The sequence below is a fragment of the Lissotriton helveticus genome, chromosome 10 (genome assembly GCF_964261635.1).
Source record: "Lissotriton helveticus chromosome 10, aLisHel1.1, whole genome shotgun sequence".
NCBI classification, from domain to species: domain Eukaryota; kingdom Metazoa; phylum Chordata; class Amphibia; order Caudata; family Salamandridae; genus Lissotriton; species Lissotriton helveticus.
This window is the reverse complement of record NC_136071.1, coordinates 442,508,070-442,534,699: the sequence shown is the minus strand read 5'-3', so window position 1 is coordinate 442,534,699 and position 26,630 is coordinate 442,508,070. Positions and strand designations below refer to the sequence as shown.

At 45.2% G+C, this 26,630-nt stretch overlaps 2 protein-coding genes across 5 annotated transcripts in view; one reads left to right on the top strand and one right to left on the bottom strand.

Annotated features, from left to right (window-relative positions):
• Positions 1-23,891, bottom strand: part of LOC144784263 (E3 ubiquitin-protein ligase CHIP-like) — a 188,346-nt gene extending 164,455 nt beyond the window's left edge. Inside the window, exon 1 of the mRNA XM_078662930.1 lies at positions 23,611-23,891. Within this exon, the coding sequence (XP_078519056.1) occupies positions 23,611-23,877 (267 nt within the window). The 5' untranslated portion in view covers positions 23,878-23,891. The remainder of the gene's footprint in view (positions 1-23,610) is intronic.
• A 143-nt stretch (positions 23,892-24,034) lies between these two features.
• LOC144784264 (uncharacterized) overlaps positions 24,035-26,630 on the top strand; it is a 115,453-nt gene continuing 112,857 nt past the window's right edge. For 2 of the 4 annotated variants that reach the window (XM_078662932.1, XM_078662931.1), the window contains exon 1: positions 24,387-24,610. In XM_078662932.1, coding sequence (XP_078519058.1) covers positions 24,593-24,610 — 18 coding nt within the window. In that variant the 5' untranslated portion in view covers positions 24,387-24,592. The other 2 variants (XM_078662933.1, XM_078662934.1) reach the window with 2 other exon arrangements.

Sequence of the window (26,630 nt, the reverse complement as noted above, 5' to 3'; positions counted from 1 at the left end):
GAGTGGACATAGGCCCTAGCTGACTTCTTAAAAATGATTGATACCCCTCGGATATTTGCTGAGTGGTTTGTGCTGACATGAGTGCCCACCCAACTTTGAGGCTTTAGCAGAGAGGTCATTTCATCTTCCATTAGATGTGTTTCCTGGAGGACAATGACCTGCGCAGAAGAATCCCTTAGATATTGTTAGATAGTGTAAGATCTTATCTCGCCTTGGCCTAGTGCGCAGGCCATTGACATTTCAGGAAAGGATCTGAAAAGAAGTCATGGTGGCTCCCCCTTCTCTACCCTGACAAAGTTCGAAGGAAGCGTTCGACTTCCTCTGCACCAAGTCTACGACCACTGCCCTATGTCTGAAGCTAAATATGCCAGACTTATCCAACCTGGCGAAAATGAGGATTTTTTTGTGTTTTCTCCCCCCCCCCCCTCCTCCACCCCTCCCAACCCCCTCTGCCCCCCCCCCCCTTGGAGAACCCAACCCCCAATCATCCGGACAGATGTAGTACAGATATTGCATCCTGGGATTCCCCCCCGCACCCCCACCACAAAAACAAAAGTAAATCACCCTGGAGTGCTCATACTTAAGCCTATATAACCTCAATAACCTCCATAACCCCGAAAATATAGGCCTGCCATACTGTGAGGAAAAGGGAAAGGAACAAGAAGGACGGAAGATACAGGGAAGCCCAGACAACGGCTATCTTGATCTTTTTGATCCCCTTTCTGCCTTTGTTCTTTCCCTGCTTTAAAACCTGGTCCCTCCCCAGACATGCTTCTACATAAAAAGAAGATGATGCCTTTGTGGATAGCAGCAGCCAAATATTTATAGGATTAAAATAGTGATAAGTCCGAAAGGAGGAAAGGCATAACTGGGAGCTAACCTTACAAAAGCTTGAATGTTCTAGCCTGACTGCAAATTTACAAGTAGATCTTCAGCCTCCTGTACTGATCTAACATTGTACATTTTGTTATTAAACATAACTCTCAAGGAGGCGGGGCATTTAAGTTGCGCCACTGCTCCCAAGTTTTTTAATTCATCAAGCTTCTTTCCCAATTCCCACTGTCTATCCAACGTGGTCCTAGCCAAGTCAGACCTGATCTGAAAAGGAAAGTCCTTACCTCTTTGTGATTTAAGTTTAAGAGAAAGGTTTAAAATCTTATCCTTCTCTGAATAGGTGTGGAAATTAATAAGGATTTTCCTTGGCTTAGAGTATTTCGGGTTACATCTGAAGGGGTCCCTGTGAATTCTCTGGATGTCCCTGTCCAATTCCTCAGCAGTGATATCAAGATCCAGCGCCTCTTTTAAGAGATTAATCATGAAGGGTTTAAGATCGCTCCCCTCACTCCCTTCTGGGACATTCAGTACCCGTAAGTTATTTCTGCGTGAATTGTCTCCAACCTATCCCTTAGGGCTCCCGCTTCTTTTTTCAGAGCTGCAAAATCTGCTTTTATAACAGCTACTTATTCCGTTAATGCCCCACGTCAGATTCTAATGTTTCTGTCCTTGAATTTAAAAGGTCGACTTTTTTGTCCAGAGAGTCACAAAAGCTTGTGATTTCCCCTTGGTTTGCAGCAGAAACCTCAAAGCCCTTTTATATCTACTGCGAGTGAAGCCATGAGAAGTTCTAAGGAGGTAATCGAATGTGCCTCTAGAGCCTGGGCCAGAGCCCCTGGGCTTGGACATGCAGCCCTTCCATCTAGGCAAGCCCCTGCCGGGACCAAACCCTGGCCCTTGAATGGTTCCTGAAGGTTTTCTAAAGAGTCCGCCTGGGATGACTGGCCCACGTCTCCTCTCTCATCTTTCCCTGCCTCTGCCTCCATCCCACCGTCTCTCACTGCTCGCCCGGGGCTTCCTGTGTCTTCCATGACACAGTCCTCACCAGGAGTGTGGCTCCCTAGCATTACTTTCTCGAAGGTAATGGGTACAGGGCTGCTCACTTCAAGTACTGAATTGAGTTTAGCCTCTCTCCCCGTTCTTCCAGATTCCTCCTGTCTCCCAAGACACAATACCTCTGGCAAAACCTTAAAATACGACCTAAGAGAGGGAGTGATCCTAGGCTTAGAATCTACAAAAAGACCCCTAGCCTTAGTTGATTTTGTGCTTTTTTTTTTAGCCTGCCCTGATAAAAAGGTAGAGGAGATCTTTTTTTCAACCTTTGCTTCCTTTCAGGAGATCACCTTTTCCTTACACCTGGAGCTACTGTTGCCCCCTTTAGCACTGGTATCCAAATCTTCACCGTTGCCACTCCTCGGGAAGTTACCCGGGGTTTCAGTGCTAGTGCCCCCACTCCCCCTCGAACATTTCAGCTGTATCTGTAGCTGTAACTGATCTGGGATTTTCTTGACAGACTTAGCCTTTACGGGCCCCCCTCCTCCCCTACTCTTCTTATTTTTCCCGTGGATTTTGCAATTACTCAGGGGAGAGGCGAAGACAGAGGCCGAGTCCACAACAGAAATGGCGGTGTCCACCTCAGCCTGAGCCTCGGCTGGAACACCTCCTACCTGAATCCCGGGCTCCCCCTCAACCTGCAAACCTCCACGGCCCGATGATGAAGAGCCAGCATTGCTTCGTGTCTGGTTATCCTCGCTGCTCCCCTCCGACTGGTTGCTTTCCTCAATTAGCTCCAGGTTAATTACCACTCCTCTAGAGCTGCCTCTGAGGAGCCCCCGGGCTGCAACTCTCCGGCTCCTCCTCAGCTCCAGCGCCGCGGCCCCCCAGTGCGTCAAGGCAAGTGAGGTGAAGGGAACCAAAGTGGCTGGAACTGAGCTGGGTAAGCCGCGTTCGCCTTCTCCAACGCACATACATAAAAAAAGAGAAACAAAAAGGAAAAGGCGAGGTGGATGCCGGACCGGAGCACCCATGAAGTCCAGCCGTGCTCCAGCAGTCTCCGCTCCCCTAAGTGCAGCTCACTCCTTAGCCCACTGTAAACCGAGAGCAGCCGAAGTCAACAGACCCGGGACCCAGAGCCCCGCCGGGAGCGCACGCCCTCCGCTTTCGCTGCCTGCAGCGGTCTCAGACGGTCATAAGCGAAAAGCCCAAAAAGAAGCCCTGGAATGTCCGGGGGGGACAAAAACACTTGCTGTTCTTCCCTGCTCCCTCACGAGCCTGCGAAACCCTCAACACTCCATTGCACCGTCAGAAAATGCGCAGAAGAGCCGGGTGGAAATTCTCAGGTGCAGCGGCAGCCTAGCGTGCTGCCGCCATGTTCTCCTCCCTGTCAAGACTCCAATGGTAGATGGGTGATCGTAAAAGTCTCAATAATGGATACCTTGCTCACGTTAATTGGATACCTAGGCCCTAACCAGGGTGACCGCACCAGCTTAAAGGCCATTTTTCTCCATTTACTGGACTTTCCAGAGCCAATGGTCCTGGCAGATGATTTTAACATCGTGTTGAACCCAGCCTTGGATAAATCTCCAAGTAGCAGGGCGGAGGTTCCGTCCAAATCCCGAGAATATCTATTGGGGGCGATGAGACAGTTTACACTGTCAGACATTTGGAGAGATAGGTCAGGGCAGCAGCAAGGGGTGTTGTATCGTAATTTTAAATACAGACACCAGTCACGTATTGACTTTGTGTTGGTTAGTTACTCACTAAGGGGTATGGTTAGGAGCGTAGTATACTTGGCACCTCACCTCTCGGATCACTCTGGGGTAATTTTGACTCTGAAATGCCAAGCACCCTATCCAATTAGGACCTGGTCCTTTAACCGTACCACACTTTTGGAGGAGGAAGAAGATCTCTTTCTCTCACGAGAAGTGGCGTGGTTCTTAGAGGTGAATGTTGGTACAGCTTTAATCACCTCTGTTTGGGACTCTTTGAAAGCTTTCCTACGGGGTTATATTACTAGCAGATCTTGCTACAGGAATAAAAATACAGGGTAAAGATCACAGATATTGAAGGTAGCCTAAAGGATGCAGGGCTAGATCTCTCTGTATCAGTGCCTCCTGAAACTTTGCAAGGGAAGCAAGACAGGATCAAAGAATTAAAAGCCAAACTTGAAAACATTCTGAGCACCAGGCTTCTCCGAAGGTGCGAAGACAGTAAGAGCTCACATTTTGAATATGGCTAAGGAGCAGGTAAGCTCCTTGCTTGGAAGAGCAGATCGGATCGAGCAAGGAGCTATATTGAGGAAATTAGAGATGAAGGGGTACCTTCAGTACAGATGAGGAAATTCGAGACGTTTTTCAGGCTTTCTTCCAGAATATATATTTGGAGGAAGGTAACGTGGACACCAAGCGGGCTCAGGGGTGGATTGAGGTGGCTTGATTGTATTTCGCTTCCCTCTCTTAGCCCTGAGCAACAACGATATTTGGACAGGAATTTTTCCTGTATGGAAGTAAGGGAGGCTATTAGTAATACTAAGAGTGGCAAGGCCGCCGGGCCAGATGGCTTACCTTCCGAAATTTATATGGTAATAGGGGATCAGGCTATACCTTTTATGACCAAACTCTTCAATTAGATCTTGCAAGAAGGCCTGATCCCCCCCAAACTCATGGAACAAGGCCACTATAGTCCTACTCCTGAAACCTGGGAAAGCGTCATTCAGTTGCGGGTCCTACAGACCCATATCTTTATTGAATGCCGACTACAAAATCTTCACCACAATAATGGCAGCACGCCTGAGTACAGTGGGGACATCTTGCACTCTGACCAGAAGGGCTTTGTGAGGGATCGCCAGTTATCACACCTAACTTATGATCTCATCGGGGCAATAGACCTGGCGTCCACCTTTTCTATCCCTCTAGCAGCCATGACTTTGGACGCCACCAAGGCCTTTGACAGGGTGAATTGGTCATACCTGTCGGAGGCCTTGAAAAAGTTCAATCTTGGCGAGAAGTTTTGCCGCACATTACGATCTATATATAGTAGCCCCTCAGCCAGACTGCTGGTAAATGGTGGTGTCACGGCACCATTTAACATATGTAGAGGCACGAGACAGGGATGCCCTCTCTCCCCTCTCCTTTTCGACCTATAAATTGAGCCATTTGCTCAAAGGCTAAGGGAATGTGTCAACATTCAGCCCTTTAGGTATGGAGAGTGGGAGAGAAAGGTAGCCCTGTATGCCGATGACATCTTGATTTTTACTGCCGACCTCGACAATGCCTTTCCAGCTGTCATTAGCCAAGCACAAGATTTTGGTTTAGTGTCAGGGTACGAAATTATTGCGGCTAAAACCAAGGTTATGGTTTGGAATCAGGTGGCAAATCAACATCAACTCCAGATAAGCCCCAGTATGAGATACTTAGGGGTTAATATAGTACAAGACATCGCCAGGATTGCGGAGGTTAATTTGACGGTAGTGGCGAGGGAGGGTGTGAGGCTTATGAAGACTTGGGCTTCGCTTTCTCTCTCAATTATCGGCAGAGTTAATCTAGTTAAAATTTCGATTCTCCCAAAAATAACCTCTCTTTTTAACTGTATTCCATACCATTTTGAAAAATCACAACTGGAGAAAATCCAGAGGGAGGTTAATTATTTTGTTTGGGGCTATAAATACTCAAGGTTAGCCTGGAAAAAGTTAAGACGTCGTAGAGAGAAGGGTGGTCTTGCCCTACCTGGATTTCCAGCTCTATACTTGGGCCTTCCAATTCTCTCACGCCTGCATGCTTTTAAAAATGCCAGTCAACAACGGAGTAGGAGGGATGTTCTTAGCAATGCTTCAGGGGGCGCAGTTACCGGTGGAGGGCTTTTTGTTTAAATTTGGAGATGCTAAGTTCTTCAAAAAGGTTAGACTTAAGGTTTTGCATGGCCTATGTAAAACTTGGGTAGATATAAGGAGGTCGGCCAGCCTCGGATATTTCTCCAGTATAGCTCCCTTATAGGACTCCCCCGGGGGTCCAGAATGTTTGAGAGACAGCTTAGCCGCCCTTTAAAGGAATCAGGATTGGAAGTATGGGGGGGACCTGATTCCAGATGGTATTTTGTTAACTTGGGAACAACTTAGCGAGAGGGTGGGGAAGGTCTATCTAGATTCAAATATCTCCAGCTGGTTAGTTGGGTTCAGGCCCAGTTACATACACCTACGGGTAGCCTATTGGGGAAAGGTAACGATCTAGAATACAATCTCGTTACCAAACCTAGAGGGAAAAAATAAGTTTCTTTATGGTATCAGGCAGCATTGGAGGCAGTGGATGGAGAGTTCAAACTAGCTCAAGATCTATGGGGGAGTGTCTTACCTGGTCGAGACTGTGATACCCTGTGGCTAACATAGTGTAAACTCCTGTATGATATAGTAAAATCGGCATGGTTGAAAAGGAACCACCTCTACACCATCCACAGGGCCTATTTTTCCCCGCTGAAACGTTACAAAATTAACAAGGAGATGTCTGTATACTGTAGGAAATGCGGCCTGGCTTCGGCTCCAGATACTCACATGTTTAAAGAGAGTCCAATTCTTGGCCCCTTTTGGGATAGTGGGGGCACATTTTTGTGGGACCTAATTGGAACCCCTGTCGTCATCGATCTAGCCTTGGTTTGCTTTGGACTCCAGGATAATGTTAGAGGCCACGCAAGATCGCTCCTCTTTTACGCTGTGCTCCTGGCTAGGAGACAAATATGCATGAAATGGACAGATACCACTCTTCCTTTTTTAGGTCTCGCCTATTAATCCCGCAAGGGATAACAGACGAGAGTATAGAGGGCAAACCAAGGTCTGAAACCATTGCGGATTTCGGACAGTTTGTGTGGTGCACTCGTGCGGAAAGCACGTCCACATCAAAGCCATCAGCCTCCCTCCCACAGGCATCTGTCACTTCCCCAGCGTGCGTAGTGCGCGCTCGGCCTCACTTCTCCTCCCCCCTAATTACATCCCCACTTCTCCTCCGCCCTAATTACATCCCGCAGTCTAAGAGGTTTCCCTGGCTGCTTTCCTAGTCTACGAGAGATTCTCGGTGGGCCTTGGAGGGGCAGTTTGCAATGTGCATGCATAAATATGGACACGTGGGTATTTTTGCATCAACTTTATTTGGGTGCGTTAAAATTCGTCTTGAGTGCAGGTTATAATCTGTTGTACAGTACCATATGATCAGATTCACATTAAAACAAGGTTTGCACTCCGTGTTTGTGCATTTTTATGAAAGCTGAAAAGTGCAAGATGTATGCATACTTTGTTTGTGGTTAGTCCAGAGGCTCAACAATGCTAACCTCCCATCATGCCCTGAACAAAACTGTGTCTCCCCTGAAGTGAAACATGACCCTGCCTCCTTTATGCTGTAATAGCTGGTTTCACTGTCTCGGCCTTTTCATACATCTGTTTGGGCGTTACTTGGCTTGCGTGGAATTACGTTCAGATTGTTTCCTTTAGGATGTGTCATAAGCTTAATTTAATTAGTTTTCCCTCTTGCAAGCGTGTAGTAGTGTCTGCTTGAAGACATAACGGTTTAGGAGTACTAGACTTGTTTAATTGCTGTTCAGAAACTATGGAATGGAATGGAATGGATGGAATGGAAAGAGAATTTATAGAGCACGATGGCTACCCAGAGGCGTCCCAGCGCTGCAGAGGATATAGGAGAGCAGGATACGCTAGATTGAGTGATTCTGGAAGAAGGATTAAACAGATGTTTTATTAAAAAGCCAGGTTTTAAGAAGCTTTCGGAAGGTGAATAGATTGGGCTCGGATCTGATTGAGGGGGGAAGAGAGTTCCAGATTTTGGCTAAGTTGTAGGAGAGCGATCGACCTCCACATCTGGCTCTTCTAATTCGTGGCACTACAGTAAGGTGGGAAGTTGCAGATCTAAGGGGGCGATTAGGTAGATAGGCATTTACCAGGGTGCAGTTAATGGAGGGGCTTGTTCCCCAATAGGAACGGTGGGCAATACACCTGCTCTTAAATTCGATCCTGGCTTTCACCGGGAGCCAGTGGAGGTCGTTCAGTCGGGCTTTGACTGAAACTTGGCGAGGGATATCGAGAAGAGTTCTCGCCGCGCAGTTTTGAATGATTTGAAGTCTGTTGAGTGTGGACTGTGGGGCCCCAAGATATAGGGCGTTTCCGCAGTCAAGACGGGATAGGATAAGTCCCTGGACCATAATCCGTCTTGAGTGAAACGGTAAAAGGGGGAGGATTTTGAGGAGTAGTCTTAGAAGCCCAAAACATGTGGCAGCAAGCTTGGTTGCTTGATAGTTAAATGTAAGAGTTCGGTCCAGCCAGATGCTGAGACTCTTGATTTGTTCTTTGGGTTGCGGGGGGCTACCTAAGCAGAGGGGCCAGATGGAATCAATGGATTTGCTGATGTTATTTCCCAGGAGCATAACCTCTGTTTTCTCCCCGTTTAATTTCAAACAGGAGCCCGACATCCAGGTGGCAACTGCCTCCAAGCATTTATGTAAGCTGTGGTAGGAGTTGAGAGGAGGATCTAGCGCTACCACCAGCTGTGTGTCGTCCGCGTAGGTGACTATTTTCACCCCAAAGGGGCGGACGACATCAGCCAGGGGGCTGAGGTAGACATTAAAAAGAGTGGGGCTCAGAGAGGAGCCCTGAGGCACTCCGCATTGGAGGGGTTTACTAGAGGAGATGAGTCCTTCTCAAACACTTGGAAGGATCTGTCTGTGAGAAAGGATCTCAGCCAGGTGAGTGCAGTTCCTGAGATTCCTATCCTGCCGAGGCGGTGGAGTAGGATGTTATGATTTACAGTGTCGAAGGCGGCACTAAGGTCGAGTAGGACGATGGCCGCGGACCCGCCACCGTCCAAGATCCTTCTTGCCTCCTCCGTCACTGCTATCAAGGCCGTCTCGGTTCCATGACGGGGCCTAAAACCCGTCTGGGTGGAGTCAAGTATGTTGTTAGATTCCAGGAAGTGTGTCAGGACAGAGTTGACATGCCTCTCAAGAAGTTTGCTAAGCCAGGGTAAAAGGGAGATGGGTCAGTAATTGGAAGGATTGTTTTGGTCGAGGCTGGGTTTCTTTAATAGTGCCTTGACCATTGCTTTTTTCCATAGAGGCGGGACGATGCCGGTCTGGAGGGAAGAGTTGAGCAGATCCTGAATGGTGGGTGAGATCTGACTGGTGATCGGGGTGAGAGCCCGCGGGGGTGCCGGATCAGTGGGGGATCCGGATTTAACCTGTTGCATGATACTTTCTAGATTGGTGAGATCTAGCAGCGGGATACTATTAAGAGAGTTAGGTGGGACTATCGTAGAGCCTATGTTTGCAGTACCACTAGGTGAAGTGGTGATGTGAGGAAAAGAGGAGTTAATGACTTCTATTTTATGATAGAAGAACTCCGCTAACTCCTCGCAGTGGGCCTGGGTATTGTTGTGTTTTTTTGGGGCCTCGGGAAGTTGCAGAAGGGATTTAGCTATCCGGTAGATCTCCTTGGGTTTTGAAGCTGCCTTGTCGATCTTTTCTTCATAATATTTGGCCTGAGCTAGTTTGATGTTAGATTTATAGCTTTTGATAGCTGTTCTATAGGCTATTTTGTCTGCTGGTAGATAGTCGAGACGCCATTTCCTCTCGGTTCGTTTACAGGCGCGTTTGGCCTCCCGGAGATCAGTCGTATACCATGGAGCTGTCGGGTTACCCCGCTTAGGGTGAGTACGTTTTAGTGGAAGTACCAGATCTAAGGAGCTGGTAATCCATTTATTGTAGTTCTCATTGCCCTGGATGGGATTAGGAGTATTGAAGGGTTTGGTGAGCTGTAGGTTGTCCCGCCATTCTGGCTGGGGAATTTTGGACCAGTTGCATGACTGTTGAGCAGTCGGGAGTTTGGGAGGGGGGTGGTCGGGGAGGGTCCAAGTGAATGGAATGAGGAAGTGATCAGTCCAGGGGAGGGGGGGGGGGGGAAGGGTTTCTAGCATGGAGGTTAGGACAGTTACTGAATATGGGGTCCAGAAGATGACCCTTTAAGTGAGTGGGCCCAGGAACAAGTTGCTGTAGTTCGAGGGCGCCTAAGCTGGAGAATAATTCTCTAGCGTTTGGGTCGTTCGGGACGTCCAAATGGATGTTGAAATCGCCCAGAATTGTAAAATTAGCGGAGCTAAGTGCAAGATTTGCAGCTATAGGGGCAAGATTAGAAAGAAACTGTCCTTGCGTTCCTGGCGGGCGGTATATTAGCATACCGGAAAAGGTATGTATGGGACTGAGTTTTATAGTGAAGGGAAGACATTCACTATCTGGAAGATGAATGGGGGTGCTGGCGACTTCGTATCCAGTTCTATAGATCACCGCTAACCCACCGCCAATTCCTGTTTTGCGGTCAAGGCGGAGTATTTGGTATCCAGGAGGAAGGGTTTGTACCAAATCAGGTTCCGAGTGTTCTTGCAACCACGTCTCTGTGATAAAGAGGATATCTGAGTTTGTTTCCTCTATCAGTAGAGAGATTTCCATGGAGTGCTTGGGGAGTGATCTGCAATTAAGCAGGATCATGGAGTATTGTGTGGTTTTAGTTTTAGGGTGAAGTAAGAAATGAAATCCGCATTGGTTACAGGCGGGGTGTTTTGTGGATAGATCCCATGCATGTAGGCAGGGGGGGCCTGCTTCCTGTTTTAGTTGGCGGAGGGAGTGGGAACTCTAGGTGATAACCTGGCGTAATGGTCGAGCAGGGGGGGTGGCCCCATGCCCCGATCGGCCGCGGACGGGCGCAGACAGGCTTGCCTTAGGCGCGCCCGCTGCGCTCGTCCGCTGCGCGACCGGAAGATGCACATTTTTTATACGGGAGAGAAGGTGGGGGCGGGGGGGGCATGGCCTCTCAAAGGGGCATGGCCTGTGTGCTCGGCTCGGTAATGGTGGCAATAGGGTTGTAGATTGTCCCGCAGCAGCGCTATATTCCGCTGCGCGGGTTTAGCAGAAGTGAGATGGAGCCCTGAGCAGAGTGCAAGAAATAAGGACAGGTAGGTTTTAAAATACAGAAAATATTGTGACACTCAAAGTTTACAAAGTTTTAAAAGCGTTCATGCAGTCCTTCTCCCGGCTTCCGCCTCAGGAGAGTTAAACTATCCCTCTCCTAGCCCTTTTATTTATCCAGCTTAAGAATTTCTTGTATCCGACGTCAGTGAGTTCTTGCTAATTGGCCTTAGCGTTAAATGCAGATGGGTTGAGTTTGCTGAGGCTGTCAAGAGCACCCCGGGGCACGCTAACAACCAGGCTGTCCTGACAGCTCTGCCTGACTGGAGGCCAGCAGGAGCCTGTCGCAATGCTTCTCCGGTGGCAAGTATGCAGCGGCCTTCCCAATAATGGAACTCCCTTGCTCACCGACCCGTAGCTTTGTTGAAACACAATTCAAAAGGTTCTCATCGAGCATGTGCAAAAAAAAACTCCCTGCGCCTTTCAATGTCCACGCGAGAGAGGTACTTTGGGTGTATTTTGACAGCAGCTATCTCATTCGGACCAAGACGTTCTTGGTTTCCTTCACTCAACCCATGTGAGGAAGTTAGGCTCGCTGTTTTTTTCGAAATGAGTTTATTTGTCGTGTCTAGTTTTCATAGGTTCTGTCATAGGTTGCAGCGAAGTGGGAGTGGGTGCTACTGCTCTATCGTGTCTACACACTCTACTCCCGGTGTTGAAATGTAGACTCCTACAGCGATACACTTTAGACTGTACCTCACAATTTTTGTATGTTTTCTTTGAGACCTATTATACCACGGTTGCCTTTGGGTACAATACCCCCGTCTCCTCCCCCATACTCTGTACATTTAGGTATATTGTGCAAAGTGGTTACGTTCTTGCTAGAAGCAGCGCGTTGTGAAAGGTGATTGCACAAGCGGTACATTTGTCAGCTGGATTTCTGAAGTATTGCTCCGAACCGGGTTGGCTTTTTAGTGTAATATAAAGGTATATTGTCTGAGGGCAGTGAGAAATGGCCTTTGCATCCAAGTGCAGCCACAGAAATGAGCAGCGCTCAACGAAAGGCTGTGTTAATTGCCGGGGCAGCTAAATGTCCGTACGTGGTACAAACACGCTCTCCTAATGTGCCGTGAACGCGTCTGCCCCCCTTACCCAAAGCACGGTATCTCCTTGCGCCGATCGCACACACGTTCCTTTGTACATTTATCGGCAGCTTTTCTTAATGGAGCGCAAGCATTTTAAGTTCGACAGCTCCCCCTACAGAATGATTGCCACCATTGGCCACCATGCACGCCGATGTTTAGCAGCAGATCTTTTTTTGCAGCACTTTGGTAGAGAAGCCTCAACCCCTTTTCCAGGTCATGGGCTTTTTAATACAGTAATGAGGGTGGTTTTTAAACGTATTACCTGCTTTAAAATAAAAATTAAAGAGAACACTGAACCTTAATCCTAGTTTGAAGAAATGGACGCTCGTGGCCATTTGCACATGTCTATTGATAAGCAAGTTTGATTACTGCCTATGGCATACCTTTTTTTTAAAAAGAGGGCTCGATCTACTAACTATGCGCAACTTGCTAGGACTAGTTTATTAAAAACCAAGTCGAAACACCCGGGTTTCTATTCTTAGTTGTGGAGTCTTTCTAATAAGTTGTATGATTAAACTCACTCTTTCCCACTTCCACTACCCCACTCTCCTTCTCTGCTGCAAAACCAGGCATATTGACGAATTGCACGTGCAGTACAGCATATTCTGCATTATTTTATGCATCTGTCGGACGACTGCTTTAATTTGTAGCTGATTTCTTCAGAAGACTTGTTACCTCATTCTTTGCCCACCTTCATATACACTTTGCTGGTTTTGTCAGTGCGTTTTCCTATCTCTCTTCTAAAGGCTACATCGGTACTTGACATTTTCCCCCAGATTTGTTCGGCCGTGACCTGCAGCACATTGTTTGCACAATAGTCTGTAAGACGGTGCCTACTATACTCACTTGAATCACAGGTTGGGGCTCGGTAGAAGTTTGACCTTTAAGTTGACACTGGAGACTATAACCTGGCTAACTTACAAATTGTCATGTAACTTAATTTTCGATTTATAACTGAATCTGACCCAGTTTAATACATGTGCGGTAAACCCTGTTACAAGCCATATCAGAATTGTGATTTTTGCTTAAAGCATCACATCCTCTGTTTACCCTATGTAAACTTCAGCAGGTTAATCCTGACAAAATGTAGCTGGTAGAGGAGTAGAAGCGGATGGACAGTAAATTGTAGGACTGGAGGGTTTAGGTGCTTAGAGCACTAAACTTTAACTATGCTGAATTTTTTCAGGCAAGCTTCATAATTGGTGCTTTTAAATGAACTCCATAGATACCGATTCAGTGTCTGATTTATTTTTGGGTACGATAAATAATGCACACTCCGTTGGGCTTGATGTAATCTGGGTCTTGGACTTACAATGCTTGGTCCATCTCATGATTGAGTGTTGCTTTAGTTTGCCTGTTGTCACCAGTTGCCTAACAATGTAAGAGTAGCAAGCATTAATACAAAATATACCCTGGTTGTGAAGATCTGATTTCTCCTCTTGTGGTGTTAATGTATCCTTTGTATAGCACGTCTCTATTTAACTCGATGTTTTGCTTTTATTTACTGTCTTGAACCAGTGATTGCAAGGACTTGCTCTTATTGACCCCAAGTAGTTTTATCAGTGTCTGTCAGTAATAAATGGCTGCTGTCGTGCAGATTCACCATCAACCTATTGTGGGTTAAGCCGTTCATTTGTCTGCTAACATTTAGCGTTTCTATAGCATGTACAAACGACACAAATGCATTCTGAAGCGGTATTTCTAAACAAGTTATTTATTAGACAAGAAAATATATACATTTACCCACACGCAACAACACACAACCACACACACAACCACAACCACACACACCACACACAACAACCACAACCACACACAACCACAACAAGCATTGGCATACCCAATAGGTTTCGCCTTTGGGACCTTATAAGTGTTTAGCCATGCAACAGTTGATCTGGTTGCACAAAGGATAATATGCTGCATTAATAAATACTTAGAAGGTCCCAAAAGCGAGAACTATTGGCTATGCCAATGATTGGTGTGGTTCTGTGTGTGGTTGTGTATATAGTTCGTGCTATATAAAAAATTTTTTTTAAAAAAACAATTGCAATGCAATAGGTCTCACATTACTGAATCTTTGAGCTGCTAGGGTTGTATTATTATTAGCAATGCCAACAGCTCAAACTTTTATAGAGCGAGACCTATTGCATTGCAAATTCTTGTTAGACTGGCAAGCATTGGTATTGTCAACTTCTAAAATGGATTTATTGAGAATCTGCAGCAAAAAGAAAAGAACTTTCTGGAATATATTGAAATCAATATGGGACCCGGAATAGAGGAAGTGTCGTCCCCCCCCCCCCCCGGTCCTATGATTATGCTGCCTGAATACTCTATGGCCGGGTTGGGAATCTCCCCATTATATATGGAGAATTCCAAAAAATAAAGGGCCACCTAGATTTGGAAGCTTGTGATATAGAGTCATCTCAGGGCAGCTCTGGTGTACATATCAGTATGTTTTAGTGCCAGTAGGTGGGCGTTTTCTAGCCTAAGCCGCCTAAGCCTCTCAGCTCGCCGAGTGTGGGCACGCACTGTCTGAGAGTATGACCAAAGCGATAAATGATGACAAAAAAAATAATAAAAAATAAAAGACACAAGGGTTTACAGTAACTAGGCCAGATCCAAGATATGTCCAGAGACAACATCCAGGGATAAAAACAGCTTACAGTGTAGAAAAACTGTGCCTTGAATGGCTACAAAAATCCACACTCCCAGATATAAAACAACACTTAACTTTACTTAAAGATGGCGTTGACTTGCGAGAATTCTTACTTGGACCTCGTAAACCATGTCATAAACGTTTCATATACACCGGTATTTACGCTGCTTACAATGAAGCTTGGAAAGTCCCGCAAATGGAAACAGCTGAACGAATACGAGAAATTGATCGTATTGATTTAGAGAAAGCACTATCTGTAGTTGACAAGGGTTAACAACTCTGGCGTCCAGAATTTATTCTTTGGACAGCATTGTATCATCTGCCATAAACATAATGGAACAGGACTTGCTAATGTTACAATATGGCCAGTCTCAATTACGTTCTATAATGCTGCTAGGCTGGACGTTACAAAACCTTCGTTCTGGCTATGTGCCTTGGCGTCTAATCAACACCACGTCATTGTTTTCTGTATTTAACCTTACAGATAAACAAATCTCTTTGGCACAGAGGGGAGCAGACTACACGGAGCTGAGCATAGAAAACTGGAGAGATTACCATTGACCATCAGTTGAATGGATAATACATGGCACCATCACGATACCAGTGACGATTTTCCAGTTTCAATATTGCTTAAAACACATACCAGCAGGCCTGTATGAAAGGTTGGGTAAGGAATACATAAAGTCGACCTGGGATGTATCAAACACACAAATGTTGGAGTGGGGAAAAGGAGGTATTTCTTAGTGGTAGAAACTGTAAAACCACATTAAGCGGTACACTTGTGTGTCCAGGCATTAATTTACATGGAGCCTGCGAGGGTTCTTCAAACAACTTATCATGCCACCTGCAGGGTTCCCCGGCAGCGATGATAGATCCAATTTTTAGGCAGCTTCCCAATGGTAGCTACATAATGTTGAATGATCACAGCTGTTGTGGAATGATCCCAGGGACAGCCTATCTTGTTAGTGTGTCAGCCGGGTTCACTTGTTGTAAGCAAGTATTGTTTCCAAAAACTAAGACAGACGGGGAGTCACCACTATGGCCTTCACTGAACATCTCTTCTATACGAATTGATACTTTAAGCAGAATGAAAGCCATTATTTTACAAAAAACGGCGACACTGACCTCGTCCAGAGAGACGTATGATCTGCAAGACAGCAAGGTCCTCTGCAGAGATAAATGCATTATTATTAGGGCTCCCGGTTTTCCGTTTTTACGGATTTATACACATAAATACAGACGGAAAACTATTTTTTCATTGTCTGTATTTATATTTAGAATTTATTATATTTAGAAACAGAAAAATACGGGTAAAACTGCATGGATAAGGTCACCTTCTGGCATGTGCTAATCAGCAGTGAGGAAACTGCAAACACAACAATGATGGACAGAATGTGGATCAATGTCACACATTCACCCCAGTCCAAAGATCTGGGCCCAAATCCATCGTTTTTCCACTCCACACCACCCTGGGTTAGACAATGGCGATATGCAAATCAGCGCTGACCCTGTGCCCCATGGGAACAGTCCAGTCCGAACTACAAAAGCCATGTCCTTCCCAGAACGGAAACAAGCATCCGAGGACCGGCCCGGTTTCGAGGTAACACCTCTCATCAGCCCGGCTAGCTTGATTCCAGTGGTGTGGAGTGCCTGGGACTCACGTCTGAGCAGCAGTGAGGAAGCACACCTTGGACGCACGTTAAGCTCCTCTGCTGCAATCTACTGGCGCCAAGTGAGGTAAGGCAGACGGCCCATTGTCATTCTAAATGTGATAATCATCTGCAGTCAGAATGACAATGGGCTGTCCGCAGCCTGTGCGAGGGTGGGGAGGGGCGTTTGCATCCCGTGGAGTTCCAAAAAGAAGTGTGAAGTGCGAACTGGCCCGAATAAAATGTTAACTCCTGGGGCTCATCACAGCTGTAACGTGACAACAATGTATTCATTCTCTCGGGGTTCTCATCCCCCCGCGCACACACACACACACACACACTCAGACACACTGCTCTGCACCGATTGCTCAGGAGAGGGAGAGATCGCCCCGTCCTCTAGGTCGGAAGTTGCCCTCTGCCTACGGGCTGTTTCACCCTGGGTCAACCTTACTGGGGGGGTGGGGCAGGCGCCCCCCATTAAGGGTGCTGTTGTGTACACGTTAGATCTTACTTGGGAGGGGGGGTGTTGTGTGTACGTTAAAGCCTAGTGGGGGGTGCCCCCCTGTTAAGGATGGTATTATGTACACAGCAGTACTTACTGGGAGGGGGGGGGGTTTATTTATTTATTCAAAGTTTTATATAGCGCGAACAGGATCCTTACAGATATCAGAGCGCTTCACAAAGACAGGGTAGGGGCAGTAGGAGTCAACAGAGATAATGGGAACAGTATAAAAGTCAATAACATGGTAATAACATGGATAATAAAAAACATACATAAAACCAATCCGTATACAATCAGGTAAGGAAGTAATATAGGACAGCACAAGTCATTGATCCCACTACAGAGGTGTTCAGGTGGATCAGTAAACCAACGTGTATCATATCTTGGTCGGTAGTAAGAGAGTAGCGTAGTAGTGCCCCCAACAAGTAGAGTGTAGTGCCAAGGGATAGGGTGAGCAGTGATACAAAGCAATGCAGAGTCTCTGAACCAACATCTATAACGATCAGGAGATCTTGGCCAGAAGGATGGTTTTCACCTCTTTCTTGAAGAGTGCCGTGGAGGAGATCAGCCTGGTTTCAGGAGGGAGCGCATTCCAGATCCTGGGTGCCATTCCTGAGAAGGAGCGCTTGTAGGTTTTCGCTTTCCGGAATCTACGAGGTTTCAGGAGTAGATTTTTTGTACTCCTATTGGATCTCGAACCTCCTGATATAGACAGCTTTTGAGCGAGGTAATTGGGTGCCTTGTGGTGCACGGCCGCGTGTGTCATAACTGCAATTTTTAGATGTATTCTGGCTTCAAAAGGCAGCCATTTTAGAGACTTTAAGTCTGGGGATATGTGCGAATGCTTTCTAGAGCCAGTAATGAGTCTCGTTAGTACCACTTCCTCTATCCAATGTGTCCTTAAGCTCCTGCCGGAGAGGGGCTCCCATTAACTCCCAGGGGCATCATTTTTACATGTTTTGTGAAATGCTTGGTGCCGTGCAACTGGCAGTTTCGGGGCGGCATGAACCCATGCATTCGTTTCTGACCCCTCGAAGTGCGCAGTCAAACTGGTCACACATTTAAAAATGCGCATAATTAAAATTAGGGGAAATATTTTTTGTGCTCATGAAAAACAACGCAAAAATGTAAGTGGAAAATTAAAAACAAAATACAGTTGGCACAGAAAGACGGGTTGAAACAGGCTGACAAAGGTGCCGCGATTTCTGCACACAGAATTGGGATTTGGCTAACAGACTTTTGTGCGGTACGATCACAACTCAAAGCTACTCTGGGGAAAGGTCCGCGTTGGGGCCCCACGTTTGGCCCTCAGAGTCGAAGTGTGTAACGTTGGCGTTTGAAGGGTCTGACGGTGCTAAGGGGGTAACTTTGGGGGCGATTTAGTCAAATTGGGTGCCTTTCTGAATTTAAGTTTGTCTCCAGTATTATTGCCGCCCGCTGTGAAAGCAGTGATTTGTGGGAGCAGAGCTCACATGACACTTTAATTAATGGGAGGATCTGCCCCCCCCCCCCTTCCCCCAAACACACAGATAACGGGGCGAAACACCCTACACTGCCAAAAGGGACGGGGTAGAAATAAATGTAAAACAAGCATTTGCAATGCAATAGGTCTCACATTTACGAGAGTTTAAGCTATTGGCATTGTAAATGACCATGCCTATTTTTTTTGTTTTTAAAACATTAATAAAAGGCATCATTAATTACAATGCCAATAGCTTAAACTCGCGTTAATGCGAGACCTAATACATTGCAAATGCTTGTTCTTGTGCGGCGCACCAATCTGCTCCTTTACGACATTTTGCAATAGAGGCAGCTCTCGACTTGACAACCTATGTTACATCATGTTCTCTACTTAATGTGCAGAATGACAAACATATAATGAGAAAGCCATGTCTTGCTCCGTGGTTTATACGTATATTGCACATCCTGCGACTGAGCAGCCCCCGTCCAGTGGTATAAGATGCAGCAGCACTTTTGATCTGGCCAGCAAACATTGGGTCCAACAAGTGGGCTCAATGAATGGCAAACACAGAGCCTCACAAAGCACCGCTTTTATCTTCCATCCATCTCTTGGTATATAGACGTTCAAAGACTCAAGCACGAATGGCTCCTCATCAGCTTCCCATTACTTTCAGGTCCATGGGAAATGTGTACACATTTGCCCAAGAGCACACTTCACCTGTTGAACTAAGGTCCCGACCTGGCTTCCCCTCAGTCCTGCAGTACTTGCAGCACCTCGTCTGTGAAGGTGTTGTCACCCAGAACACATTTTTGGGGGCCTGGACTTACTTTAATCCAGAGCAAGAGAGGGACAAACAATGTATTTCTTGTATATTATAGAAGTAGTGCAGTACTAAGTTTACTCAATGCCTTCAACTTCAAGTGTAGAAAGGCATTTTATTTTCGCTGTGTTTTCAATTTAAATAAATGTGGAAAAATACTAGTTGTAGCGTCGTCTTTTGCGTGTGGCAAAAATAAATGTGGATAAATACAGAAAAAATACCCTTAAAAATAAATACAGATAAATACAGACGGAAATGGCAAAAAAATAAATACCATAAAACCGGGAGCCCTAATTATTATCAACAAACTGCCCCATACATTTTGCAGAAATGTTAGATCGTATCTTAAACATGTCTGATACCAGCGGTATTGTACATGTTTTTAAGACGATTTTTTCGGAACTGTTAGCACCCTTTGAAGCAGTCCTAAGTATTTTTCCTAACTTCCTGCACTCTGTGTTCGGCGGCCTGCCTCTCATCTTGGGACTCGTAGCAGGGATCCTATTTTTATTCCTCCTGCCCCGTTATGGCAAGTCCAGCCACCAGCGATACACAAATTACCATGGAGAATGCTCTCCTGGCCATGCAGTATCGTGAAAGAATAACACAGACCCTTGGCTTGGCTAGTTTAGGAGATCTGAATACCACATGGTTCCTATCATTCAGACCGATTTGGCAAGATTGCATCTTATATGTTCTACAATGCCTACTTTGTGGAGAGGAATGCGTGTTAGATATCTGTCGAACACTTCCATCAGCAATACCAACGGATGTTGACGCTTTACTGAGTCCGGTGACTGCTCATGTATTGTGTTGCTCCCAACGGCTACCAATCCTGATGACGGCATTCATTGAGATCTCACCGGCAATTCCAACTGAAGGTGTGACACGCGGACCAACAGGCACACAGGTACCATCTACTACGAACATGGCTGACGGCGATGCTGGACATCTGTGTACAATTGATCTTCTTAATGAAGTGGTTCAACTCTCATCTACTGTGGTAGACGATTTCTTTGCCAGCCTTGACGACTTAATGTTTTCTCCTGACACAGAGAATAACTTTTGAAGTTAGCACATGGAGTACTTTTGAAATCTGAAGTTCGACCTTCACTTTTTTCAACACAGAAAACTTCTGAACTCTTTTTTTCTCATTCTACGATTTGACTTTTTCCAAAACACAATGAACTTTGGCACAAAGCAATCTGCTTAAAGTAGAACTATTCTTAGAGAACAAGAATTCTTTGAATACTTCCTAGGAACAATATTGACCTAATACGCATACCAAAACCGAAACAGTTTGTATATTCTGCTATGGGATGGTCTCGACTTTTTCTTCGGTAACTAAGAGCCATTTCATAAATATAATTTTTGTGATTCATTCGGTTAGCATTGCTAATATCACATCATATGCTTACAATGAAATCATTGCTTTCAAATGCGTTCAGTACAAATGCTCATTTTTCGTGTACAACCATTTTCAAATACATTTTATGTAGTTTTGGGTGGGATTGTAAACACATGCTCTAGTTTATATGTTTTAGTGCTTGATCTTAGATGAACATGATAACGTGAAGTGGGTGTTGTGTACCATTTTAGGACCCTATTGTAATTTTCCCGATTCGTGCCCTTATATAGGTATAAATCACCATATCCTTATATAGGCATAGAAATCATAACCATATTTAGACAGCTCATGCAGTCCAAATACAGCAGGGCTACTTCCACTAGTTCTGAAAATGTACAACGATTTCTTGGAAAACTCGGCTTCAGCAGGTAGGGACTTCATCTTGCTTGAAAACTGACTTGTCCAAGAACTCATGGAGTTTTCAAAGAACTGAGACTCATTGATGACGTTATTATGTCCACCTTTACGTCAAACTCGGTACCTTCAAGGTATAAATATGCCCACACTTGCCATAGCAAACACATGGTGATTTGGAGCAGTTCAACTATCTACTTGCCTGACGCATCCTGCTACAGCAAGTGCCGAAGGAAGCCGACCCTCCAGCAGACACACTGAGAGAGACGCTGTCTTTTCTCCAGCCGAGAAATCCAGCTCCAGTGTTTCCAAGGTACCCTTGCGGGTTGTTGGGAAATCGAGTCCTGAGCCTGACCTTCTTCATTCCAAATCAAGGTACGGAGCGGATTAGACCCTAAGAGAAATCTTGGACGGTGTCAAAATCCAAGCACTACTGCAAGAGTTATATTGCTGTTCACAATTATTTTTCAATGCCTATTTCAGATCAGCCCAAGTGGATACCAAGGTGAACCTATGCCTCTGCCTGGGAGTAAGACAGATTCCCAGTCAGGGAGTATACTAACTACTCTCTTCAACAAAGGTAGAGATCTAGCAGCAGGCAACTTTCCTCCCCAAGAATGGGGAATTAGAGGGTAGCTTGTATTGGCAGAGTCAGAAAAGGTAGATGGGAATCCTACACCTGCATTAATAAAAATATTTTTGCATCACCTTTAACTATCTCTACGGTCTTTCTTTGCGTATCAGTATGTTTGGTTAAGAGGACATTTTCAAAACACATTGAGTTCGCTCAATGGTTTCATAACTAATAACCCTTAAGCTCTTAGAAGATGATCAGTCTGTGATGGATGCTATACAAAGGGCTACTACAACAGTCTGTGTACATAGGGGGCCGTTTGATGCCGATGAAGAATCTTGGGGCGCACCCGCTGCATACTTAAAGAGACCCCAGTACAATGCATTTTCTGTTTTCTAGACTAGACAAGTCTCCTACCTATTCTGGCCTCCTGCTCTCTGGGTTATAATTGTTTCCTCTGTAATATAACCTTGTGCTCTAAGAAGCTGACCCCACTGACACATACATACATAGTATTTTGCTGGATTGTTCAATAACTATATACATAAGATTCAGCGATTTAGCGACCTGCCTGGGGGAGTCTTCATTGTTTGATGTTAATTGAGGAGTTGCAATCCGAGGAATCTCTTATCTATTTCTGTGCTTCAACCAGCACGGCAGAGAGAAGAACTGAGGGCCATATTAGGGCCAGACTGGACATTTGCCTCTTTGCAGTTAAAGTGATCCTGGCGATCGTAGGTGGATAAATATCCTTGAACTATCATGTTTAAATGCACTATGATGTATAATGAGACTCACATGTACTTATGACAACATAAGTGAGATGTACTCTTATGGTTTTCTTTGTTTTTAAAAGCAATAAAAATCTGTGTGTATATACATATATATATATATACACATACAAACTTGTGCTCTAGTTGGCTCCGTAATACCTTACTGCTCTTCAGGTTGTGGTGAGGACTCTCCACTGTATACTTTACTCTTCCGACTATATTAAAATTCTCTTAGATGTGTAGTCATTGCCTTAGCAGGTTGCACATGTCTCTGGCGACTTAAAAATAAAAGTGATTAAAAAAAATACGTTCTAGTTTAGCAAAGCGGTGTCTCATGAAAACTATTTCATGAATTTGGAATGCCAGTGCAGCCAATACCGTTCACTTAAGATGCATATACTACTGCTCTTTTGACAACACAAAGGCAATTTCAGCGCGGGGACACGCCATCTGAGCGTAACCAGGCGCTTTACAAAATTCCCTTATTATTATTATAATTATTGAACTGCGTGTGTGAAAGCTAGAGACTGAACCCGTTAAAAAGGTGTAATTTACAGAATGAACAGGTTCTTAAAGCTGCGTGGAGGTCTGAAATGATGGCCTTGCAGCTGCTGATGGGACTAACTGAAAACACTACAGTGCATAGCTAATGTATCCTGGAACAGAGTTGCGTTAGCAGGGATATAACTAACCAGACTGTACAAGATTCACTACTTTATGTCATGGGCTTTATATATCATTAACTCTGAATCAAGTCCCTAAGTATGTGACTGCTCACAATAAGAGAGGCAATATACTACTGATCGAGGTATGCAGGACACCTGAAAAAGACTATACCGCCAACTAGGCAAGAACAACATGGACTCGTGGTGATTAAGGTACTTAGGCGTTACCGAAAACGAACTACTTGAGTTGTCGGTTGAAATTGGTGAACACTGCAAAATCGTTGCGTGGCACTAACATGGTGGATCTTCTACTACAAAATACGGTGCACGTTAATACTTACCCATACGATCCTGAGCAACAACTATATAATCACACTCAAAGAACTATTTTTCTGCATTTGCTGTTAATTCAGATGTTCAGGATGTCGGCTACAGAATAAAAAATTTACGTATATGGGTACAACCTTAAAAGGTGGACTGGTAGAAAAAGTGAGATACAAGATTGGACAGTAAATGCATGTTCTTTCTATACTACTTTCCTGTTAGTGTGCTGTGTGTTCATTTGGACTGTGGGCATGAAGATGGGCAATTCTTGTGAAACACAGTGGGAACTGGCTGGAATGTGGGTAAACTAAGCTTGAATGCCAGCTGTTGCCAGATTAATTTAACAAAGCATGAGCCAGTGCGCGATGACACCACCATGCTAATTAGTGTCTTCAATCCTGCCGTTGTGGTCGCGCAATCCTTGGCAACCATGACTCCTCCAATAGACTTAGAGGACTCCCCGCAGTACCACTCTACATCAGGGAACAACTTCACTCACAATTGCTCTGCCATAACAGGCAGCCGCCTCTTGGTACTTGCGGGTGGTGAAGAGCCGGTTGCCTTGTTCTTTCAACTCCTGCGCGCTCGGGCTTTTTTCGGGCCCGACCCCGACCTCCTTCTCCTCTTTTCCCTTCATCCTGGGACCGCAGCAGCACAAACCGGAACCTTCCCCTAGTCCACTTCCGGCTACGTCAACGGATTTCGTCATATTATAATAATCCCATTTCACTGGGGCTGCAATGCGCATAGACGGATTGACAGCCATAACGTAGTCAGGCTTATTTTTTTGCTCTTTCAGACATCAGCACTATGACTGGTACTCCTCGTCATACAAGTTAAAACACGCGTTTTTTTTCCATTCATGTTTCTTCCAATTTTCTAGTCCCCTGAGATGCGTCCCGCCGCTATACAGAACCGGAATGGAAGAAAGACGTTCTAGAAAACTGTCGCTTCGTGGCGGCCATATTGCAATCACAATGATTTTATTTCGAACGATTACGGTTAAATGATTACTGAAGGAGTTGGGGTATATTAAGAACATAAACTATTTTGAGATTATCACCTGGATCGTTAAACCCCAATTTAAAACCTGGGGGTAGTTGGGGCTGCCCCTTTTGTATATGTAATACACCGTAAACCTGACTGCAAGAAAGCAATCAACAGGCTAACAACAACTGCTCTAATTATAAACACTAGACCGCGCAAGTTTGATGACAGCGGTCTCCAGTGTAGGTAAGCCAATTATTATCCCATGTGCCCATGTGTTTCTTTGGTGGCTTCCCTAGGAGGAGCAATTGCCTCTTCTGCGAGAGGCATAGATTCCCGCGCGCAGTATTTGGTTTGTAGCGCCAGCCTCTCAGCTTGTCGTTCTCACTCCCTTGAAACTACCTCCACCTTGACGCTGGTGTTCTACACCCAACGCTCCTTTTTGTAGGCAACAACACTGGAACGCGTTGGTTGGTCACCAACGTCACAAGGCCATGTCAGAGGTTACTGTGGTGAGTGGTGTTCCCACAGACATGAGGTTCTCTGGAAATATGATATACTTTACTTAAATGTGCTTGTTATAACAAGAAATATGAGCTTAACTTTCCGAACCGGCTAATAATACGTTGTACTTTGCCATATTCCGGTACTTGCCTTTCTTTTATTTTGTTATGTCTCAATTTTTTATTGTTTTTCAAAAAGTTATACATGTAACATATACAGAAAGTTTTCAGAAAATATTTCAGCGATCTCTCCGGTACTTGCTGTTCGTCGACAACCTGCCTTTTGTTTCAGATTCGTTTTTTTCGTGAGTAGTTGAAACTTAATTTCAAAAAGCAATATCGACGTCACATTTAAAAATGCTTTTAAGAGTTTGGCAGTTTAATCTCCTCTGAGCTGTGTGTCCTGATATAGACTAGAACCACCACTTGTTTCTTTATAGTATTTGTAAACAAAAATGTTCAGTTCTATTAAGGAAACGGAGGCAAAGATTATGCTTTATCATCTTTGCTTTATTTGTAAACAGCAGCCATGTAAACAAACCCATGAATCAAAGAGATGTATTAGTATAATCACAAATCCCAGAAATCCAATAACTGCATATGTCATAATATAATGTCCTGTAACCAATCAGCACTCCTATCATATTTAAACTGCCGGATGAACGTTATTAACTCTGCCCGTTTCTGCTGCTAGGAAAAAATTCTTGGGTATATAGCGTTATCGGCCAGTCTTCCTTCTGGTCTGAAACTGAAAAAAGGCCTAATCTGTATTATAACCTGGTTGGGGTTCAAACTTTACATACCTTGGAGATGCCGAACACAAGCAACATCAGCATAGACAGGACAATAGTTATTTTAATTCACAATTCCGTGTGGGATAGTATCCATCCATCCATTCATACTTTATTTCGGCCTCTAGGGCCATAAAAGTGGAAACAATAAAACAGTTAATATACAGTTATGGTTAAAAAGGGGAGAGATTGCCAACCATCTTCATATACAATAATCATCTCACGAGTACAAGAAACAAAGTGCGCAGTGCATGAGTACAGCAGGGATGTAAAGAAATGCATACACAGCAGGGATGTAAAGAAATGCATACTACCAGGAGCGCAACACCCATTGGGCTCACGGGGCTTCAGCCCCCCCCCCCCCCCCCCCCCGTCGTGTCCGTCAGCCCGGGCAGAGACAGCTTTGCGGGCTGGGGAGCATCTTATTGCAGCCGCACCCGAGTACTTAACAGGTCTTTAAAAGACCATTTACTTGCAAATGAGGCTTTTGTTGTGTGTTGACCCCTTCTTACAGCCACTCTGTCTAAGGTGGAAGAATTAGCCCCCCCCCCCCGAAATATTTCCCCCCCACCCCCCGAAATTTGGCTCTAGTTGCCCGCCTGCATACTATTAACATATGCCGGTTAAAAAACAAGTAGAAACAACCATCCTCGGATAAAAACTCTAAAATTTATACAAGAATAAAATTGTGGGATGACGATGCAAAGCCCAGGACATGGGTAAAAAGTTGCTCAACCTACGCGAGTACATACCTTCAATCATCCCCATGCAATCTACTTTAGGTAAGCCCAGCGCATGTGCCACATGCAGTTTAGAAAACGTGATACAGCTAAGACAATTGGTGGGTGAGTGTCATACTTTAAAACCCTGTAAGCCTCAACGCAGCGCCCAAAGCCTAGATTCTTACATAGTTGGATTAACCAACACTTGCGCGGCAGCCAATAGGCAGGACAGAGGAGCAGGACGTGTAATTCAGACTCCTCCTTATATTTACATGCAGGACATTCACCCGTTTGATCTCTTACCCATTTGCTAGTATGTACTGCTAGTGGAAGGGTCGCCGATCTCAGTTGCACATACAATTTTCTAGGCAATGGGGGTTGAATGAAGTCTAAAAAAGTTTCCTTGCTGTATACATCTTTTACTAGTAAAAATTCTGCTGTTAGACTACCTGATGAGGCACTTTCTCAGATGGCCATTAGCTTAGCTATTCTATACGAATTGACTAGGTCCCACCT